The sequence below is a fragment of the Elephantulus edwardii genome, unplaced genomic scaffold (assembly GCF_000299155.1).
Source record: "Elephantulus edwardii isolate Elephantulus edwardi_28Jun2011 unplaced genomic scaffold, EleEdw1.0 scaffold00015, whole genome shotgun sequence".
NCBI classification, from domain to species: Eukaryota; Metazoa; Chordata; class Mammalia; order Macroscelidea; family Macroscelididae; genus Elephantulus; species Elephantulus edwardii.
In genome coordinates, this window is record NW_006399765.1 from 8189925 (window position 1) to 8208689 (window position 18765).

At 43.1% G+C, this 18765-nt stretch overlaps 1 protein-coding gene across 1 annotated transcript in view; it reads right to left on the reverse strand.

Annotated features, from left to right (window-relative positions):
• Positions 1-6972: 6972 nt before the first annotated feature.
• Positions 6973-18765, reverse strand: part of LOC102873162 (ubiquinol-cytochrome-c reductase complex assembly factor 1-like) — a 129336-nt gene continuing 117543 nt past the window's right edge. Inside the window, exons 6-8 of the mRNA XM_006881476.1 lie at positions 17337-17414; positions 11053-11166; positions 6973-7107 (exon numbers count right to left, since the gene is read on the reverse strand). Of these exons, the coding sequence (XP_006881538.1) occupies positions 6973-7107; positions 11053-11166; positions 17337-17414 (327 nt within the window). The remainder of the gene's footprint in view (positions 7108-11052; positions 11167-17336; positions 17415-18765) is intronic.

Below are 18765 nucleotides of genomic sequence, written 5' to 3' on the forward strand. Positions count from 1 at the left end.
TGACTGGGATGGAGTGTATTAGAGATTGTGAGGTTGACACTGGATAGGACAGGGTTCAGATCTGTTCACAGGGTCAACGGCACCTAACAACAACAGCTCAGTACATGCAGGGTGCAGAGCTTTTCTGTCAAAGGACAGAGATGCAGGGAGGCCTGAAGATAAAGCTAAACAGCAGGATTAGAGGACCGCTGGGGGTCTCCAGGCTGTTTCTCCACCAAAGGCTGACCCAGCAAGTGCACATGGCCTCCAGGTACTGTCATCACTTTTGCATTTTGACCTCTGGCCCCATTCAAGCTCAGGGGACACCAGGTCCTCTTTCATATGCACATAGACAAGCATGCTCACTTCTTCCCCAGCACAAAGGGCTGCAAGAGATGAAGATGTTGACATTCATTTCAGAAGGGTGTCTGCTTTTGATGCTGTGATGATCAGGGGAGACCTTGTCCCCACTTCTCATGTTTCCAGATGGGCAGGAAATTTAGATTTCATTCTCTCTCTTCTGCCTTCTTGTTCACTCCCTCTTCCTCAGGGAAGAATGACTTCCCTTATTATAACTTGAGTAAGGGTCTGGGCTCAAAATTTCTGAATTTATTTTCTGGTTCTGCTGTCAGCAAAGGTGGCATGCTCTCCATTTATTTACATACGTGGCAAACTTGTAGGAGAGGTTCTGCCCCTATTATAAGAAACAGGCTCATCCTTTCTTGAGGACTAAGGGAGGGGGTGGGTAAGCATTCACTTTCTCTGACAGTTTTGTCAGAAACACCAGTAAAACCACTGTTTCATTTCTCAATGAATTCTGCACTTGGAAGGGAATTACTAGGTATTAGGTATTTATTAGGTAAGCCTTCAAAACTATTCATTCTCTCCCTGTCCAATTCTGCCCCATGTAATCCTATCCATCCAACATGTATTTAACGCCTACTTTATGCCAACATTGTAGTACTGAAGAAGGTAAGACTTTGTCTTATCTGTTGTTGTTAAGTGCTGTCGAGGTGACTCATAGCGACCCTATGAAGGAAAGACCTGAACATTTGTATAACTTTTGTTCTTTCTCCAGGTTCCTAGGGTTTCTGGAGGCAAGCTATTTTGGAAGTGGATGCCACTTCTGCCAGTACTGCTTTAATAGGAAGTATCAAAAAGGGATGGCTTTAACATACATTTATTGACATTTAGCAACCTCAAGGTTGTTGTTAATTGTTGGAGAGTTGGAAATGACTCAAAGCTGACCTTTCCCAGAGGGTTTTCATAGGCAGGAGCTTGCCATCTTTCTCCTGTGGAGCAAACTGGTAGATTAATACCACATACCTTTGGACTGGCAGCACAAGTCTGAATTTAAGAAATCTTGGGAAAAGATTGTCAGAGATTGTGAGGATGGCACAGGAGAGGACAGGGTTCAGGGTTCAGGTTGTTCACAGGGTCACTGTGAGTTGTATTTGACTTGAGGGCACCTAACAACAACATTGAGGGGAACGATCCTTGACTTAGACAAGGTCTGGGTTGTAGGCCTATCAGCATAGCTCAAGAGGCCTTTCCTTGAAGCCACAAAAAAACTTGTGACCAAAGATTAACAATGGACTAGGGAGAGTGGGTAAAGAACAGTGGCTAGGGCCCTTCAGATTGGCTTACCTCTCTTAAGGAAAGCCAAATCTCCCCAGGATTTGGCAAGCCACGGTGGGGTCCAGTGGGAGTAAGGGTCTAAATGGGCATGTCTTGGAGAAAGTGCAGCCAGAGTGCTCTTGGAGGCAAGGATGATTAAGCTTAATCTCTTACTTTAGACATGTTGCTAGGCAAGGTTTGTCATTCGAAAGGGACATCATGCTTGGAAAGATGACGCAAAGGAGAGGAAGACCCTTAACGAGATGGACACAGTGACTGCAGCAATGGGCTCTTATGTCAAGAGATGATGAGGATGGAGCATGATTCAGAACTGTCGTTCATAGGGTCACTGAGTCATCTTCAACTTGATGGAACCTAACAATAGGACAACATGTACACAAGGGCTGTTTCCAAGCAAGAGTCTGAACATACTGGTCACAAACATCCTCTTCTTGAACATCAAGACCTCTGGCTTGAGCTCTCTCTCTCCTCTAAACCTGCACCTCAGAAATGCCTTGTTGCCCATCGGTCCTTCCAACCTCTGGTCTGTTGATTTCCAGCATCCCTTCTATACCTAAGACAAGGTCAGAGACTTTAGATCCCTAGTTGCAGATATTTGCCACGCTTTTGCCTTCCCTGGGGCATCTCTATCATCCGAAACTGGTCTTCTAACAAACTGGATTCCCGTACAGATACTGCCCGGGTCTATCAAAAGCCATGGCTCAGGCATGGGACTGTTTAGCTTTGCTGTAGGGTCATCTTGTGCTAGTTGTGGTCGGCGGCAGCTCACTATTACATGATGGTGCAACAGCCCCTGGTTTTTCTCACAAGATATGAATCCGTCATGAGCAAAGCCCTCTTGTGTCAGGGTCATTGCTATTTCCCAGCTTCCAGATGAGCTTTGTGGCTGTTCCCTTTCTCTTGGCCCCATATCTGTTAGGGCCTAAATCCTGATGACATTTTCTTTGTCCTACTACCATGCCCATGCTCCAGGACTTCAAGCTCAGGTGACTAGAATCTCCTCCTGCCCGAGTCAGTGTCCCATGTACTGCACACATCTTCATTCTCGTCACAATCCTTGATAACGACACATCATGGCTCCCTGCCGCCCGTCAGGTAAAGGGGACTCCATGCCACCCCACTTATGGCCCCATCTGATCTCAGCAGCTTTTTCTTCCTTTAGCAAGTGACTGAGTTAGTTTACTCAAGTCTGAATTTGGAGCTTCTTTCCCTGTGCCTCCAGCTGGCCCCTTCCTTGCTGCTTCCCACCTAGAAAGTACCCATCCTTCATACCCTGACTCCCTTTTAGGCTTTCCCCATTAACTTCCTTGTTCTGATTTTTCCAGTTAGTGTATCTGCTCACATAAGCCCATGTGACTAGAATACCACTTTGAATTTTTTTCTCCCAGAACATTTTATTGATTGAATGTTTACAAAGCAATGTTTCCCATTCAACAATTTGGACACATTTTGACTCATGAGGTAACATCTGCATGTGACAGCATTCTTCTCACTTCCTCCCTCAGTTCATTCCTTCACCCTTCTTTCCTGCCCTTTCCTACCTTCTGAACTTTGGACAAATCCTGCCCTTCCAGTCTCTGGTTGTTCTACGGGTGTTACTGTTCAACTTTAAAAATCTGTCCGCCTCCCCCCCCCACACACAAAAAATCTGTCTATAGTTTGGATGAAAGGTAATCTCTGCGAGTGAATTTCGTTTCAAGTTTAAAGGCTGTCTAAGCGCCAAGGTCTCGGAGATTTCACTTGTCTTTGTACTTTACGCACAGTACCAACTGCAGAGTACAGAACCTCATCTGGAATGGTTTTCTAGAACTAGAAGCGTAACAACTGAAGTCAGAGAGCATACATGTGGGCCTCCTTCAACTTCCTTCACCAGGAATATGAGCTAAATAATACCAACCTCACAGGACTGCCACTAAGGGTTAAATGAGGTAACAAGTAAAAATTCTAAGTTGTGGCTGTCGCAGATGCTCAAAACACACAGGCTGAACATGACTTTGGCTTTAATCTTCGTTTGATATAAGAAACAGCAATTATTATTTTTAAAATGCTTAGGAAAAACCAAAAATCTTAGGGATACAGTTGGCTACACTGGTGTTTCTCATTTAAAATCACTTAGAATACGTTCTTCTCTGAAAAGGAAAAAAGTTCGGTCCTTCTGATGCATTAGGATGCTTTCTTTTATGTGCTGAGAACGACATAACTTTAAAGCTTTCTTTTTCTACATTTGGCTTCCAGGAAGCTCGGAGCAAGACCTTAACACTGTACTGCAGATTTCCTGTTCAACCTCAGGGAGGCAGTGTGGAATGCGGATTGAGCAAGAGCCCTAGAGACAGAAAACTCTTCACCTCTTTTCCGCTCCAGGCTTCACAGTGTTAAAAAACAAACAAACAAACCAACCCAATAAAAAAAGATAATGAGGAGGATATCCATGCAGCAGGACTACAGGGATAATAAATTAAAATGTTTTATAAATTACAAAACAATTTCATATTAAAGTTTTCAATATCATTTTTTTCTCTCTTCCCCACCAACAATCACATCTTTGAAACTATGTTATAATAGTTTTACTATGTCTCTTACTATAACTTGCTTTGGCTCTTTCTGGAAGGCTATAGAGTACAAAGAAATAACAAAATAATTTCCATAGAGCAGTCTCCCTGAGGGAGAGAATTCACATCCTTCACTTGTTTTGTATAATAACAATTTACATTAGAAAAACATGTAGTCATGAAAAGAACTTTTGGTTTTGACTCCTGTGCCAAAACCATAACCAACCCAATCCACTGCTGTCGAGTTGATTCTGACACACAGGAAAGATTAGAGGCTCCCAGGGTTGCCAAGGCTGTAAATTTCTGTAGAAAGTGGACTGTAACTTCTCTCTCCTGTGATTGAGCAGCTGGTGGGTTTGAACTGCCAACTTTTTGGTTAGTAGCTAAACATTCTAACCCTGGCACCAATAGGGCTCCTTAGGCGGAAGCAGAAAGAATGATACAGAACGGGCTTTTTGTTATAATTGATAATGATTTAATCATCCATTCTTTCATTTTTTTCCAATCTTTTGAGTATTGCAAAAGCAAAGATGACCAGTCCCAATGTTCTCCACGCTAAAGGAACTCGCAGTGAGGTACAGAAGGTCCCTTCAGTGCCCTAAGGTGAGTGCTTACACTACACTGTGCGAGCACCCAAACTGCGTGCCTGTGTCTGGGATGAGCAGGTGATCCACACCTAGCAACGGATTTCTCTAGTCAGGAGAGAGGGAAGGTTACAAGTGGGCCACCAAGTGGCCTCTCCAGGTAACCACAAATGGTTCTATTTTCCTAGAGAAAAAAACAGCTAGGGAATCAAAACAGGTTGGATGGAAATGGAAGCAGGGGGCAGACTAAGAGAAGCTTAGTAGTCTCCAAGGAGTCTGGATTTTATCTTGAAGGCAAGGAGGATTGAAGCAGTCAGTGAAAATGATGACAACCAGGAAGTGAGGACTTCAGCACATCAGACATGACTGATACTATCTGGCTCTTCCAAACTCCTTATTAGGAGTTGCAGCATCTGATGATGCCTGCCATCCTATGGAGAAAGGACTCGGCTCCGGAGGCAGCAGTTATCTGACGCTCAAGGGATTTATACAGGGCTTGTATGAATAGCCAGCTGAGATGGTGGGGGGTGGGCAAGGACTGGACAGAGAGTGGACTTTAAGTGGACCTTAAAGTTCCTTCCACAACTGAGATTCTAATACTCTAAAGCAAGCCCAGTAGCTGAAACGGTGCTGAGGGCTGGAATTTGTGGCTGGGGAGCTGCCCTGGGCAGCAAATGGGTTAAGGCTCAAATAACTTTTATATATGAATTAATGTGTAGAGTTGGGAGCCAAAATCTGTTCCATTAATTTTTCCATCCATTCCAGGAGCAGTTAGGTACACACAGTAAAGTTTATTTTGGTGCATGGTATACTTCACTCCATTAAAAATAAATTAATCAGCAAATTCCTGCCTGGCTCAGCTCTGGTTTGTGTAAATAGTGCCCAGCTGTACTGAGTTACAAGGTGTTATTATCTCACACACACAGTGGAGGCTTCACCCTAGAGCTCCGCTCGCAACAAAAGCATCTTAAATAAACCAAGAGACGGCAGTTTGATTTGTAATGTTTTCACAGAAGTGGGATATACCTCAGCCATATAGAGTTTCTTTATATGACTCATTTTATAGCAAGTTAAATGAAGAAAGTTTGATTAGGGGTGGGCTCAACAACATGACTCCCCACCCCCTTCTTAAATTTAAAGAAAATCCCCCAAGAGATGGCCTGAGCCGAGAGGGAGGTAGAGACTGGCCCTTATGTACCTCCCCCAAGCTGGGATGGGGAGAGAAAGCTGGGCAGGGGGCTGGGACAGAGGACAGTAAAAGTGAGCCAGAAAAAAGGATCTCCTCACCAGTATCTCATGTAAAGAAGGCTAAGGAAAAAAAAAAGAGCACACACCTCAGTTCATTGAAGGTGACATGAAAGAAACAATGAATGACAGTTCAGAGTAGAACTGCCCTATAGGGTTTCCAAGGCTGACAGTCTTTATAGAAACAGTCTGACACATCTTTCTCTCATGCTGTGTCTGGTAGGTTCAAACCAATAAACTTCTGGTTAACAACCAAGTTCTTAATTATGGCTCAACAAAGGCAAGGGGTGAGCACTGGGAATATTATATTTGAAGTCTCTTTCCAGATGACTTAGGGATGATCTCCTTGGTCAGATTTGTGATACGTCTCCATAAAATGGAGGGAGAAAGAGCAAAGGCCTTCCCCTTCTCCTTGTCTTCCGACCTGAGTGGGAAGTACCTCTAAGTTCACAGCATAGCCATTTCAGGTACATTTCTAATTCTATAAGGAAGAAGAGCCATGGCAGAGACGAATCTCTGTTCCTTTTAATGGTCAACTCACCGCCATGGTTCAAAGCTAGGAGCAGAAGTTGGTCACCATTCTCATTCAGCAGCATTACAAACTGCTCCTGGGCTACAACTAGCCATTGGTAGGGTATCCCCTTTCTAGCCTACCTTTATCCCTTCCCAGACCTTGGGGGAAACTGTAAATCACATAGTTTCTGGGAGGGACTTTAGGAGTGTGTGCTGAAAAGATCTAGGGGATGGGATACCCCAAGACAGCAAGGAGCTCACTCAGCATTATACCCCATCAAATGAGACTCATGAAAACACTAAGAAGAAAACTGACACAAATGGGGCCAGGTGGTAGAAGATGCTGCTCAAAGGTAAGTTCCCAGAAGTGGGACCTGGCTATTTCCTGCTTGGTGGGCAAAGCAGACATTTCACTACTGGAGGTTCCTCAAGCCAGCTGGCCAGTTGTATGAAAGGACAAGCCATCAAAGACCCTCGTCGTTATAAGTAGGAGAATGAGGCTTCAGGATGCTCTGAGGATTCTTCTCCACTAGAGGGCGCCAGCTCACCTCCCCTGTCAGAAGCAGATCTTCACCATTCATAGAGTCTAGGTACTGCATCTACAAATGGAAGATAAAGGCATTAAAAACAAAGGGACAGGGGAGCGCAGGCATGAGGTAACATAATGAACCAGTGTCCTGCAGGAGCTCCAGGAGCCAGGCCAGGAAGTCTCTGATCTTACTGGGAAGGCTTCATGGAATTCCCCATTAAGACTCTGGATAGACAAACAGATAAATGGGCAAACTTATATTCCAAGACTATTATTACTCCCTTGATACACCCTCTCAAGAAAATTCTTTCAGTCAGGACTTTCAATTCTCAGACATCATCCTGCTCATCCCCACACAAAGCTTCTGGGTCAGGGATGTCCTGATTCTGCCCCTTCCTATTGGTTAAGATGCAAGGCAAACCCCTTTTCCCTCTCTGAGCCTTTGTGGTCCTTGTCTGTGAAAGGATGGTCATATGTACTTCATGTGACTCATGAAAATATTACATATGTCCAATGTTAGTCACTCACACTGTAAACACTCTGCCGTCCTCTAGTGGGCCCTGACATACAGGACCAGCTCAATCCTCTTGGATAGCTGAGGGTGTCTGTCCCCTTACACAGCTCTGCTGTAAAAATGCTCACATCTAGGAAAACAAATTGCTACCATGCTGTGGCTGTTACCACTGATCCTTGTTTCTTCCAGAACTGGAGAGACCAAACAGTCTTCTCTTGCTGCCCACACTAACTTCTATGTCTTGATTCCTTTGGGCTTTCTCCCACCTGTGCCTCCAGCCTGTCTCCAGAGACCATGAGCTCCAATCCAGGAAAAGCCCATTAGAAAACCAGGCGTAGGGCCAGGCTGGATGCTCTCAGGTCTGCTTAAAAAATCCAAGTAGAGGGTCAACCTCGAAGAGAGAGGACTCTTGTGCTGGGCTAGAAGAGAAGCAGCTACAGGTGAAGTGTGTCAGAAATTCTTCAAGAGGCAAATGATCTAGTGAGTGGCTGAGTCTTAAGGGAGAAAGGCAATCAATGGGAGGATTCCTCAGGCTGCCCGCCAGTAAGTGGACCAGCAGCCAGCACCAGATTCACAAAGATGGGCTCCATTTCTGGTTTTGTATTGCTTTAATATTTAGAGAGGCCAGACTCTTCATCTTAGGCCTTGAATTATCTCTCTCTCCCTGCTTCACTCCTGTGCTTCATTTTCAGGCTGTTGACTTTCAATTCTCAATGCAACCTCTCACAAGATCAATGGCTTCCTTAAGAACTAGCCTAGACATCTACACTGATATGTGTTCCATAATCTCCTTCTGTAGAAGGCTCCAGATGAACCATTCTAAAACCCTTCCTCTTTTTATTTCATTTCTGTCCCCCACTCCCTTTTAATGACAGTACCTTGTCCATATCCTGGGTTAAGAGCCTCAATATAATCTCAGATCGTCTTGGGTCATCTACCACTCCAACCATCATCAGAGCAGAGGTCCAGAGGCTCTCTAGGCCCAGCTTCTCAATCTTTCCACTTTGTCAGAATGAGATTTCCTTTCTTTGGCTTTCCATGGCATTTGGTTCCTGCCTATATCACATCATACTGATTCTAGTGTTAGCTCTGTGTGTGATTGGCATCTTGAGCTAAGCCATGAGCTGTTTCCCGAGGGTAAGGCCTAGGTTTTCTTAATCTCTGCTTTCCTAGTACAGTACCTGGTACAGTAAGTGCCAATAAGGTTTGTCTGATGGAACGGAAACCTCATCAAAACACCCTGCTTTTTTAGGTGCCCCATTGCTGTTTTCTCTCAGCTTATTTCTCACTAGGCCATAAAGTGCTTCTTTTTTTTAAATTTTTTATTTTATTTTATTATTTTTGTGTGTGTGTACCATCAAATCAGATCTGACTGGTACAGGAGGAGACTGCCCCTCCTTCCCTGGCAGAGTATCTGGTGGATTTGAACCGTGTGCCTCTGGGATTGTAGTTGCAGCTCCTTGCCACTAGGCCACCAGAGCTCCCCAAAGTGCTTCTTTTAAAATTTTTTATTGTTACATATACTTTTTAACAATTTTTAAAAATTTTCTACTAGTTTATTTACAAAATTTGAATACATTGTTGTGGTGGGTTTTTAAAAATTTTTTATTGTATTATTTTTATGTGTATCATCAAATCAGATCTGACTGGTACAGGAGGAGATTGCCCCCTCCTTCTCCAGCAGAGCATCTGGTGGATTTGAACCGCGTACCTCTGGGATTGCAGTGCAGCATCTTGCCACTATGCCACCAGAGCTCCCTGAATACATTGTTTTTAAGAACAAATTCTTTCAATTTCCTTCACCCCGCTGCCATCAAATTGCACAAACCTCATGAGTAATTCCCCCTCCCCTTGCACATCCTCACCCCTCTGCTTCCACCCTCTCCCACCCCTCTTGTATCCTTATACTCATTCTACAATAAGGGTTTTACAAAATATCCTTGTGGGACTCAGTTCACTCAGTATAATGCTCTCCAGTCCCTCCTAAGTTAGGGATTTTATAAAATCATTGCTCCTACGTGCTGCATTCCACTGTGTGAATGTACCATAATTTCTCAATCCATTCTTTTGTGGTTGGACATTTTGGCTGTTTCCATGTTCTTGTGATGGTGAATAATGCTGCTGTGAACATTGGTGTACAAATCTCTATTTGTGCCTCAGTTCTCATTTTCTCAGGGTATATTCCAAATAGTGGAATAGTTGGGTCATATGGAATTTCTATGTTCAGCTTTCTGAGTAAGTGCCATAAAGGGCTTTTTAATGGGATATTAGCTGTGATAATCCTTTTAGTTAGGGTCCTCAAGAGTTCCCACTTTTGCTCTTAGCATGGCCTCTGTATAAGTCCACCATGGAAGATGGAAAAATTGAGTCAGCCTTTCAAGATACAAAGCTTTTGCTTTGTAAACGGCTTCCCCTGTCAGAGTGTGGGAATAGTAAAAATGTGAGTCTCAAATCTACAGAATGGGGCCGTCTGGCCACTTGAAGAATGGTCAAAAAAATGGCTCCTAGGGTTCTCCATTCTCTGGGTCCAAAAACGCCCAGTTGTGACTTCTCTAGCAGGTCTTATTGACCCAAATCTTCCTTCTCCTCGAGACTTGGGGCCTGGCTTCTCCTTCCTGGCTGTTAGAAGCTTGAAGGTCATGAACAAAGGTAAGTAAGAGAGTAACTGCGGATGAGGCTCCTTCAGCTCCAGAGGCCAGGACTACGAAGCATTGGTGTGACTAATGGGATGGCCTGAGCTGATGAGATATACAGACAGCTGGGCCTCAAGTGACTACATGACTCATTAGTTTGTGTTCTAGGTCAGCTGTGCAAACTGACTCACTGGAAGACCCAGGGAAAGGTGCTTTGTCCTTCCCTGCCACTCTATTCATTCATCAATAAAGTATGGGCTTCCTTTTAAACAAAATCTGAGGGCAGGGAGATGAAGAAGTTAATTTTCCATGGCCTTGAGGGGAAAATTATGCACTTAAACAGTTCTCACTCTGGAGAACTTTAGATTCAGAGAGCTCTGGGATGAAGGTATTGAAGCAGGGGGATCTCCTTGATGTGAACAGGAGCCAATGGGAATAGACTTGAAAGTTACCTAGGAAATGCTACTTGTAGCTTGCTCTACTAGAAATCAGGAAGTGTGAATGCTGAGATTCAAAGTGGGTAGAGCAGGGTTCCACAGTGACCATTCTCCATGCTTGTGTCTTAAAGGACTCAGTGTGCAGGGTCTGGCACAGCATGGGGCCCATGAGGAGCAATCAACTGTCTAGTGAAGGTAAAGAGATAAGTTGGTGCATTTTGCTCTTCTCTTCCCATTCCCCAACTCTTTGGGCCAAGCTCCTGGTGGACACACAGAAGGGACTCTTCACAGGTGTCTGGTGGTGCTGTGACTGGATCACAGTTCCCTCAGAACGGCCTCTGATAACTCAGTCTCTCATACTCTGCTGATAGCCCAGCATCCATGGACCGAGTTCAGCTTCATTGAAGCAATGAAGAAAGGGGGCTGCTCACCTGTTTCCTCACATATTCCACCAGCAACTCAAGGTGTCGGGGGTCTTCACATTTCTGGTTGAACAAGGTTCTCCACAGAGCAGCAGCCAGCCCATGATCATCTGAAAGGATCCCCTGGAATAAAGAAGACAATGTGTTTTTCCAAGAGCCTTACCGAGGGAGAGAGTAAAGGAATTAGGATAGATCTAGTTGGGACCTGAAAAAGACTGGATGATAATGGGCATAAATCCATGGTGATTTATTTCATAAAACACGGTCTATGGGAATGATTGTATTAAACATGTTGAGCCTTAAGCTCAGCATTTTCGTATGAAAATGTGAAAGAAAAATATGTGAAAAACAATGTACATGAATGAAACACATGTATACAAATGTTGTATTCAAACCAATTAAATAAACAATTAAAAAAAAGAACTTCACAGAGGCATGATACAAAAGCTGGGGACATTGTAAATAGGCCAGCACACCACTACTGAGCTCAGGACATTAAAGATGCTGTGAGATAGAAATGGGGGAGCTAAATATTAGAGTTGGTAGGGTTTGGAAGATAGCATCTAGTCCAGTACTTTTATTTTCTACAGAGAGTGACTTGGTGAGCTTAAGGCATAGCTGGGGCTCATGCCTGCTCAGTGCTCTCAGTCCATGGTTCCTTCTCCTCTATCACACACTGCACCTGGTTCAGGCAGTGCTTGGCCAAGAGGAGAAATGGTAGGCGCAGTGGTTCAACTACTGCTGTGTAGTATTTTTGTGTTGTTTTTTTCCCCCTAATAATTGAGATGGGCATGGTTTAAGGCTTCTTCTCCCTTAGTCCAAGGGCACATAGTTGCCATGCAGCTGGCTCTTTGGAGGAAAGGAGCCAGGTACATTGGACTCACCATCATCCAGCTCTGGACTAGCCATGACCAGGCCAGCCTCTCTGCCTGTAAGCAGAGGAACAGGCTGTTCAGCAGAATTGCCACGGCCCACAGGGGCCAATGCCTACAGTCTCTCTGTGTGTATGTGTGTGTGCGTGCCCCACACCACTTTTCCTAGTACAGAAGAGACCTCTGTTGGGAAGCCCAACAATCAAGGAGAAGCTAACTGAAGCCGGGAGTCACATGCTAGGACCATTTTCTAGTTCAGCTATTTCATGGAAGGAGAGAGAAAGACTCTCTTTTCCTGGGTTGAGGGTAAAGGAAGGAAAAGGCCTTGAGACGCTTCTCTGTCCAGGTGGCTAAGGTAGTGTTGTAGAGCCAAAAAAAGGACTGATTTGGAGTAGAAGGCTGGACCACATCCTGGCTCTCCTACTGCCAAATTCAATGATGGTGAACAATTTGCTAAACCTGAGTCTTAATCTTCTCACATATTAAGAGATATAAATGTTTGTCTTATATACAACATTCCTGGATTAACAAAAAGAAAACAAAATAAGAGAATTTCCTCATATATTCATGTCACACAGAGAGATTAGGATCATGCTTTAGCAGGCAACTGTGGATGTAGTTAGAAGAATAGTGGGATCTGTAGTCAGATTACCTGAGTTCAAATGCCATTCGTGCCAGCTCTGTCATTCTGTGGTGTGTGGACTCTGGAAATCCATTAACCCCTCTTTTAGCCTAATTCTAGATCCCAGAGAGGAGTTGTGAGAATTCACAAAGAATGGACATGAAAGTTCTCTGTTAACAGTAAGTCATCATACAAGGAACTGAGATCACTTCTGTGATTTTACAATGCGGGCTGGCCTCTGAAGCATCATGGTGCATGAAGTCTGGCTCCAGGCCCACTGCCAGGAAGAGTCTGGGTCAGCAAAAGGTGTTGACAGTTTGGTGGAAAAACATTCCACCTGTTCCAAATGCCACTGATAAATACCCTTATGATTCCTCAGCTTAAGAAACTGCCCTGGCACAATGGCTGAGTCAGGAAAACCAGCTTCTTCCGGCAGATGGGAAGAGGGGCCAAGGACAAGCTCAGGCACATCACCACTCTCCAAGCTATTTGCTAACACAACAGACTGCCTGTATCTGAAGTGCCCTGGGCACAGGCTGGAGTGCTGCTGGCAGTGACTCACATGTCCTACATGGGAAGGGGTGGGAGGGAAAGCGGGTGGCACAGGAAGTTGGGAGAATGAGAGTAAGGGCAAGGCTCAAGAAAGTAAAAGACTAGGAGCCATGGCAGGCTGCAAATTGGTAGCTCTGCTGGCAGGTCAGATGGCTGGGAAGGGGTGAAGCCATAATCAGGAATTACTGAGCATTCAGGACTTAAGATTAATCGTGATCACAACCTTTACACACCTGGCTTACAATGATTATGAATACCACATTAAGCAGACATGTTCATTTCCTTTTAAAAAACAAGAAAACTGAGGCTGAAGTGGGATCCGAAGGCAGTAGGGAGGTCAGGGAAAGCTTTGTGGAGAGTAAAGTGCCTGCCACAGAGCAAGGGTGTCATAAAAATAGATGAGTACATGAACCCACCTTCAGCCTTTTTTCCTCGTAATTCTAGTAAGTTTGTGAAAACAAGTGGGAGAACAGTCAGAGAGTATCAGCTGCAACTAAGAAGCAGGAAAGGAAAAAGTCAAACACAGCTTACCTAGCAATTTTTATGTTAATAATAGAGAATCTTCCCCCGCCCCCCAATGATACAAAGGAGCCATCCTTCAGGAAATGAAGGCATCTAGCTCCCCAGGTGAGAGGAGTCTGAGGTCTAGAATAGTTACAGGAGGCTAAAGAGCTTGTCCTGGCCCAAGATGGCTCTGGTTATGGTTCAAAGATAAGAGTTCAAAGTCTCAATCAGTAAAGATTAACTCAACACGACTATGTGCATTCACCAATACCTGTTAAACGGGTGGATGATGCTGAAATTTAAAGCAAAACCAAAAATTCAGATCTAGAGAGGTCAGGGAAAGCTTTGTGGAGAAAATATTATTTCACCAAACATTTATAAAGGAAGCCACACTCAGTGGTACAGAGTTGACAAAGACTCAGCTATCACCCTCAACACCACATTGTCCAACAGAGCCTCAACAAGCACAGCCTTTCTGTGGGGCAGTGAAGGAATAGCTGCCCCCACTGGGAGGCGAGACACATTAGAGTGCAATTGGAGACAAGGTGCACGGGCCCAATCACTATAAGAAAGAGAGCAGTTCAAAGACAGCCAGCCTGAAAGTTTCATGGAGGAACCTGGCATTAGTAAAAATATTCATGTAGCAGAGAAACAAGAAGATTCCAAAAGTGTCCTGGAAGGAGGCACAATCCAAGCAAGATTCTAGGAAAAGGTTGCTGTGGGATAACAGTGCCAACAGAACACTGTGATGATGAAAATGGTCTCAGTCTGCACAGTCCAACACAACAGTCACTAGCCACATGTGAATACTGAATACCTGAAATGTGGTTGGTAGGAATGAGGAACTGACTTTTTAATTTTACATTATTAATTTAAATCAAAATAGCCACAGAAACTCAGGCCCCACGCAGATTTGCTGAAGCAGAATCAGCATTTTAACTAGATCTTCAGATGATATGCATGTAGATTAAAATTTAATGTTCTCGAGTTATACATTAAAATCACCTGGGGAATATTTACAACTACAGATATTCAACTGTATCAATTCAATCAGAGTCTTTGAGGGACTGGGCCCTGATAGAGATACCTGCGTATTTCTCAAACTGACTGTTCTTATGTGCCCTCCCAGGGCCCTTGTTGAAAGACCAGGCTCTGCTCCTATTGATAGAGATTTTTCTGAAATGTGTTAAAAATTTAGATTTTAAAAGCATCCCACCACCACCACAAGATAAAGGTAAATAATCCAATAGAAAAATGGGCACAGGATTTGAACAGGCACTTCACTGAAGATGACATTCAGATGTCTAACAAACATATGAAGAAATGTTCAAAATCCCTAGCTCTAAGAGAGATGCAAATTAAAACAACTATGAGATAACATCTCACCCCAGTCAGAATAGCAAAAATTTAACAGAACAGCAAGCAACAAATGCTGGCGAGGTTGTGGAGCAACTGGAACCCTTATTCACTGTTGGTGGGAGTGTAAAATGGTGCAACCACTGTGGAAAGCAGTATGGCGCTTTCTCAAAAAGTTGCAAATGGAGATACCATTTGACCCACCAATTCCACTGCTGGGAATATACCCCAAAGAGAACATAACTGACATCCAAGCAGATATATGCACACCCATGTTTATTGCGGCTTTGTTCACAATAGCAAGGAGTTGGAAACAACCTAAGTGTCCATCAACAAAAGAATGGGATAGAGAAGCTGTGGTATATTCACACAATGGAATACTATGCTGCATTGAAAACCAAGGAACTCATGCAATATTATTCAAAATGGGTAACTCTGGAGGACATTATGCTGAGTGAAGTATCTCAGTCACAAAAGGACAAATACTGCATGGTGCCACTGTTGTAAAACAGGACTGACCTTGGGGTTGGGGAGAGACTGAGAAAGACTGAGAAAGATGGATTCAATAATGTATACTGCATTGAAACAGATGAGGGAGAAAACTGTTTAAAAGGGATATGTGATTAGGCATTTTTGCCATGACAGTGAAGGCTACATGGTGGAGTGGACCTGGGGGAGGGTTTGTAAAACAATGAAAGAATTTTTCTTTTACTTTTCCAAAAGGGAAGGGTTCGGGGAAGAGGCTTGGGAGGGGAGAAAAGCGCAACAATGAATGAATGGAAATCCAAAGTCTCTATACATTTTTACTGAAATTAATAATAAATTTAAATTTTTTTTAAAAAGCACCCCACGTGACTCTTTTGAGCAAGTATGTTTGGATGAGATGATGTGGTGTGATGGAATAAGATGAGGAAGTAGAAAGAAATGACAAAGTTCACATCTTTATTAACAGTGATGAAGAGTCAATTAAGTCAAACAAGACACCTTCAGTAAAGACCTCCACATAAATGCGCATAGGAAACATGCTTCTTCAATTCTAAGACTCATTGTTTTACACATCGTATTTCTGAAGCCAGAATTCATTCTCCAGTTCAGTAACTGATGTGTACATTTAAGCAGTGCTTTTCAAGTCCCTCCCAACTCCAACAAGTTTATGCTAAATGAATGGTATGTGTGGTAACCAATCTAAATTGGTATCTTATAATTAAGAATTGTGGATACTGACAGGTTGATAATCAGGAGAAGCAGATTTTAACTGGAGTTAAATATTCAGTGACCCTGGGCAAGTCTTTTGGCAGGAACAGGATGGGGGTGGGAGGAATCCTAAATCTATCTTTTGGTTTAAATTATAATCTACAGATTAGTGAAATTTCCTCCAGTGTGAACATTGGTTTCTTGCTTTTATTCCTTTATGAAATTTCTCCCGTCCTCTTTCTTCACCTGCTATGTGCCAACCACTATGCAGGACAATAGAAATACAAACAAAACAGACATTGCCACCCAGAACAAATTCCAGCCCAGCCAAGGTGGCATTGATGCTAGAAGCTGAGTCCAGGGCAGGCACAAATGAGTGGTGCCTGAGGAAGTTGTGGGATAGTGCCCCAGGAGACATGGCACTTGTGTTAAAACCACAAGATGAGTATAAAAGATCATGGCTTGTTAAAAGATGAGGTATATAAGCTTTATAGGGAGTATATAGGAATTAACTAAACCATTCTTTAAATTTTTTATATGTTTGAAAATTTTCCTAATTTAAAGTTGAAAAAAAAGATGAGCTAGATTTAAGTGTTCTGATATGGAAGGATGCTCAATATGTACTGGACATGAGAAAAAGAAAACTCACAATGAAGTCATTTCTATTTGTATATAGAAAATAAGATGTACACTCATATGGGCAGATAATGTACAGAAGAACACTCAAAAAACTATTAATGGAGTCTTTCTATTCTGTTATGGAATCACTCACAAAAGGGAGTAGATTTCTACTCTCAATTCTTTGTGTATATTTTTAAATTTTTAAAATGAGTATGCATTGCTTTTCTAATTAAACTACCAAAATAAGCATGTAGCTCAGTAGACTGTGCTGTGTACATGGGTATCTTCCTCTCTCTGGCAATGAATGGGGCTGGCACAGGGCTAATTTGCCTCTGTCCCCGTCTAGCACCTACTGGCTAGTGATTTGACTATAATATATTCGGCTTTCTTTCCTAAGCATTAGGCAAACTACTGTTCATTCATTCTAGCTGTCTAGTCAGGGAAGATAATGAGGAAATAAATATGAAGTCATGACGGGAGGCAGTGACTATGTCCCTGAAGCTTCCCTCAGAGAGTAAAAGTCTTGATTGAGGAGGCCATGATTCTTCCTGAGGCTTGTCAAATGATCTTACCTCATCATATCCCAAGATTGCCGCATAGAAACTATCTGTCATAAGGATCATATTCTTCTTCAGAATATAGGGATTTACCTATAGAAACAAAATGTCAAACACAAAAGTAAGACAAAATTGGTGAAACAAAAAGCTGATTTTTCACTTTTAGTTGTCACAGGCAATTAGCAAAGAGCTCAAGGCCCCTAAGAAATCAAAGTGCCAGTCTGTTCCTGAGTCCATTTTCTTGAAATTTGCTAGTTTCTTTTAGGTCTTAACTCCAAATTATATAGAGCATTCACTTTTAGATTTGACTCCACATTACACAAAGTCCATTTCCAACTCCACTGTCTTAGAATTTGGCAGTTTCTTTTAAGTTTGACCCCAAATGACACAAAAACTCACTTGACATTCAGTTTAATAAAATGAGTTTTAACTATGTGTCTCCCAACAGTCAGCAGAGGGCCTAATTCAGAAGAAAGCAAGCTAATGAAGGATTTCTAGTAAGGTTCTGAGTGTCACTTGAAGCATCTTTAATCTAGTGACACAAGGTGGGTTGTTTGGGGTAGTTTTTTGTTTTTTGTTTTGCTGTTGATCACCTTCTCCATGTTCCTGCAATTCCAGACAGTACTGTTAAACTTCTACTGCACCGTCTTCCAGAATGAGCCGGCGTGTGAAGGAACACTCAATCAGTAGGCCAGAGATGGAGCTAATTCCCCCGAAATGCGAAGATGGGATTATATTCCAGACCTCCCAACACCCATTCAGGCTCTCTTGCTACCATTGCTCTTCCATAAGAACTACCAAAGGCATAAAAAGATGGTGTAAAAAATGTCAAATATTTTTTTAAAATGTCAAACACTAAGGCAAGAGCATCTTTCAAAGGCAAACATTCATTAGACTTGCTCAGCAAAGCTAGTTTATGTGCTGCATTGAACTATTTAAGCATTAGAGCTGGGGGAGGAATCTGAGACCACCTCAGCCTCCTGAGAAATCAGTAAATAGAGACTTAGAGAGAGAAAGGGATTTTTTTAAAAGATTACATAAGTTAGTGTCAGAGCCAGGATTCCAGGATTGAAACATGGTTTCTGAGCTAGAGCTTCCTCTACCTTACCATACCAGACTTCCAGAGGTCACCAGCTAACAACCTGGAAACATCAGTCCTTGCTTTTCAGGAACGCTTATGTACATCTTCTTGGGATGCCTTACATTCTAACTAGCTATGGCTCAGAAAGAAAAGAGTAGGAGTTGTTGTTGTTGTTATGTGCCGTCGAGTCGCCTGCGACTCATAGTGACCCTATGTACAACAGCCCTAAACTCCGGTCTGTCCTGTGCCAATCACACTGTCTCTGATACTCCCATCCCAATTATCCCAGTCACTGAATCAATCCACCTCATAGAGGGCCTTCCTCTCCTGCGCCGTCCCTCTACCCTCCCAAGCATGATGTCC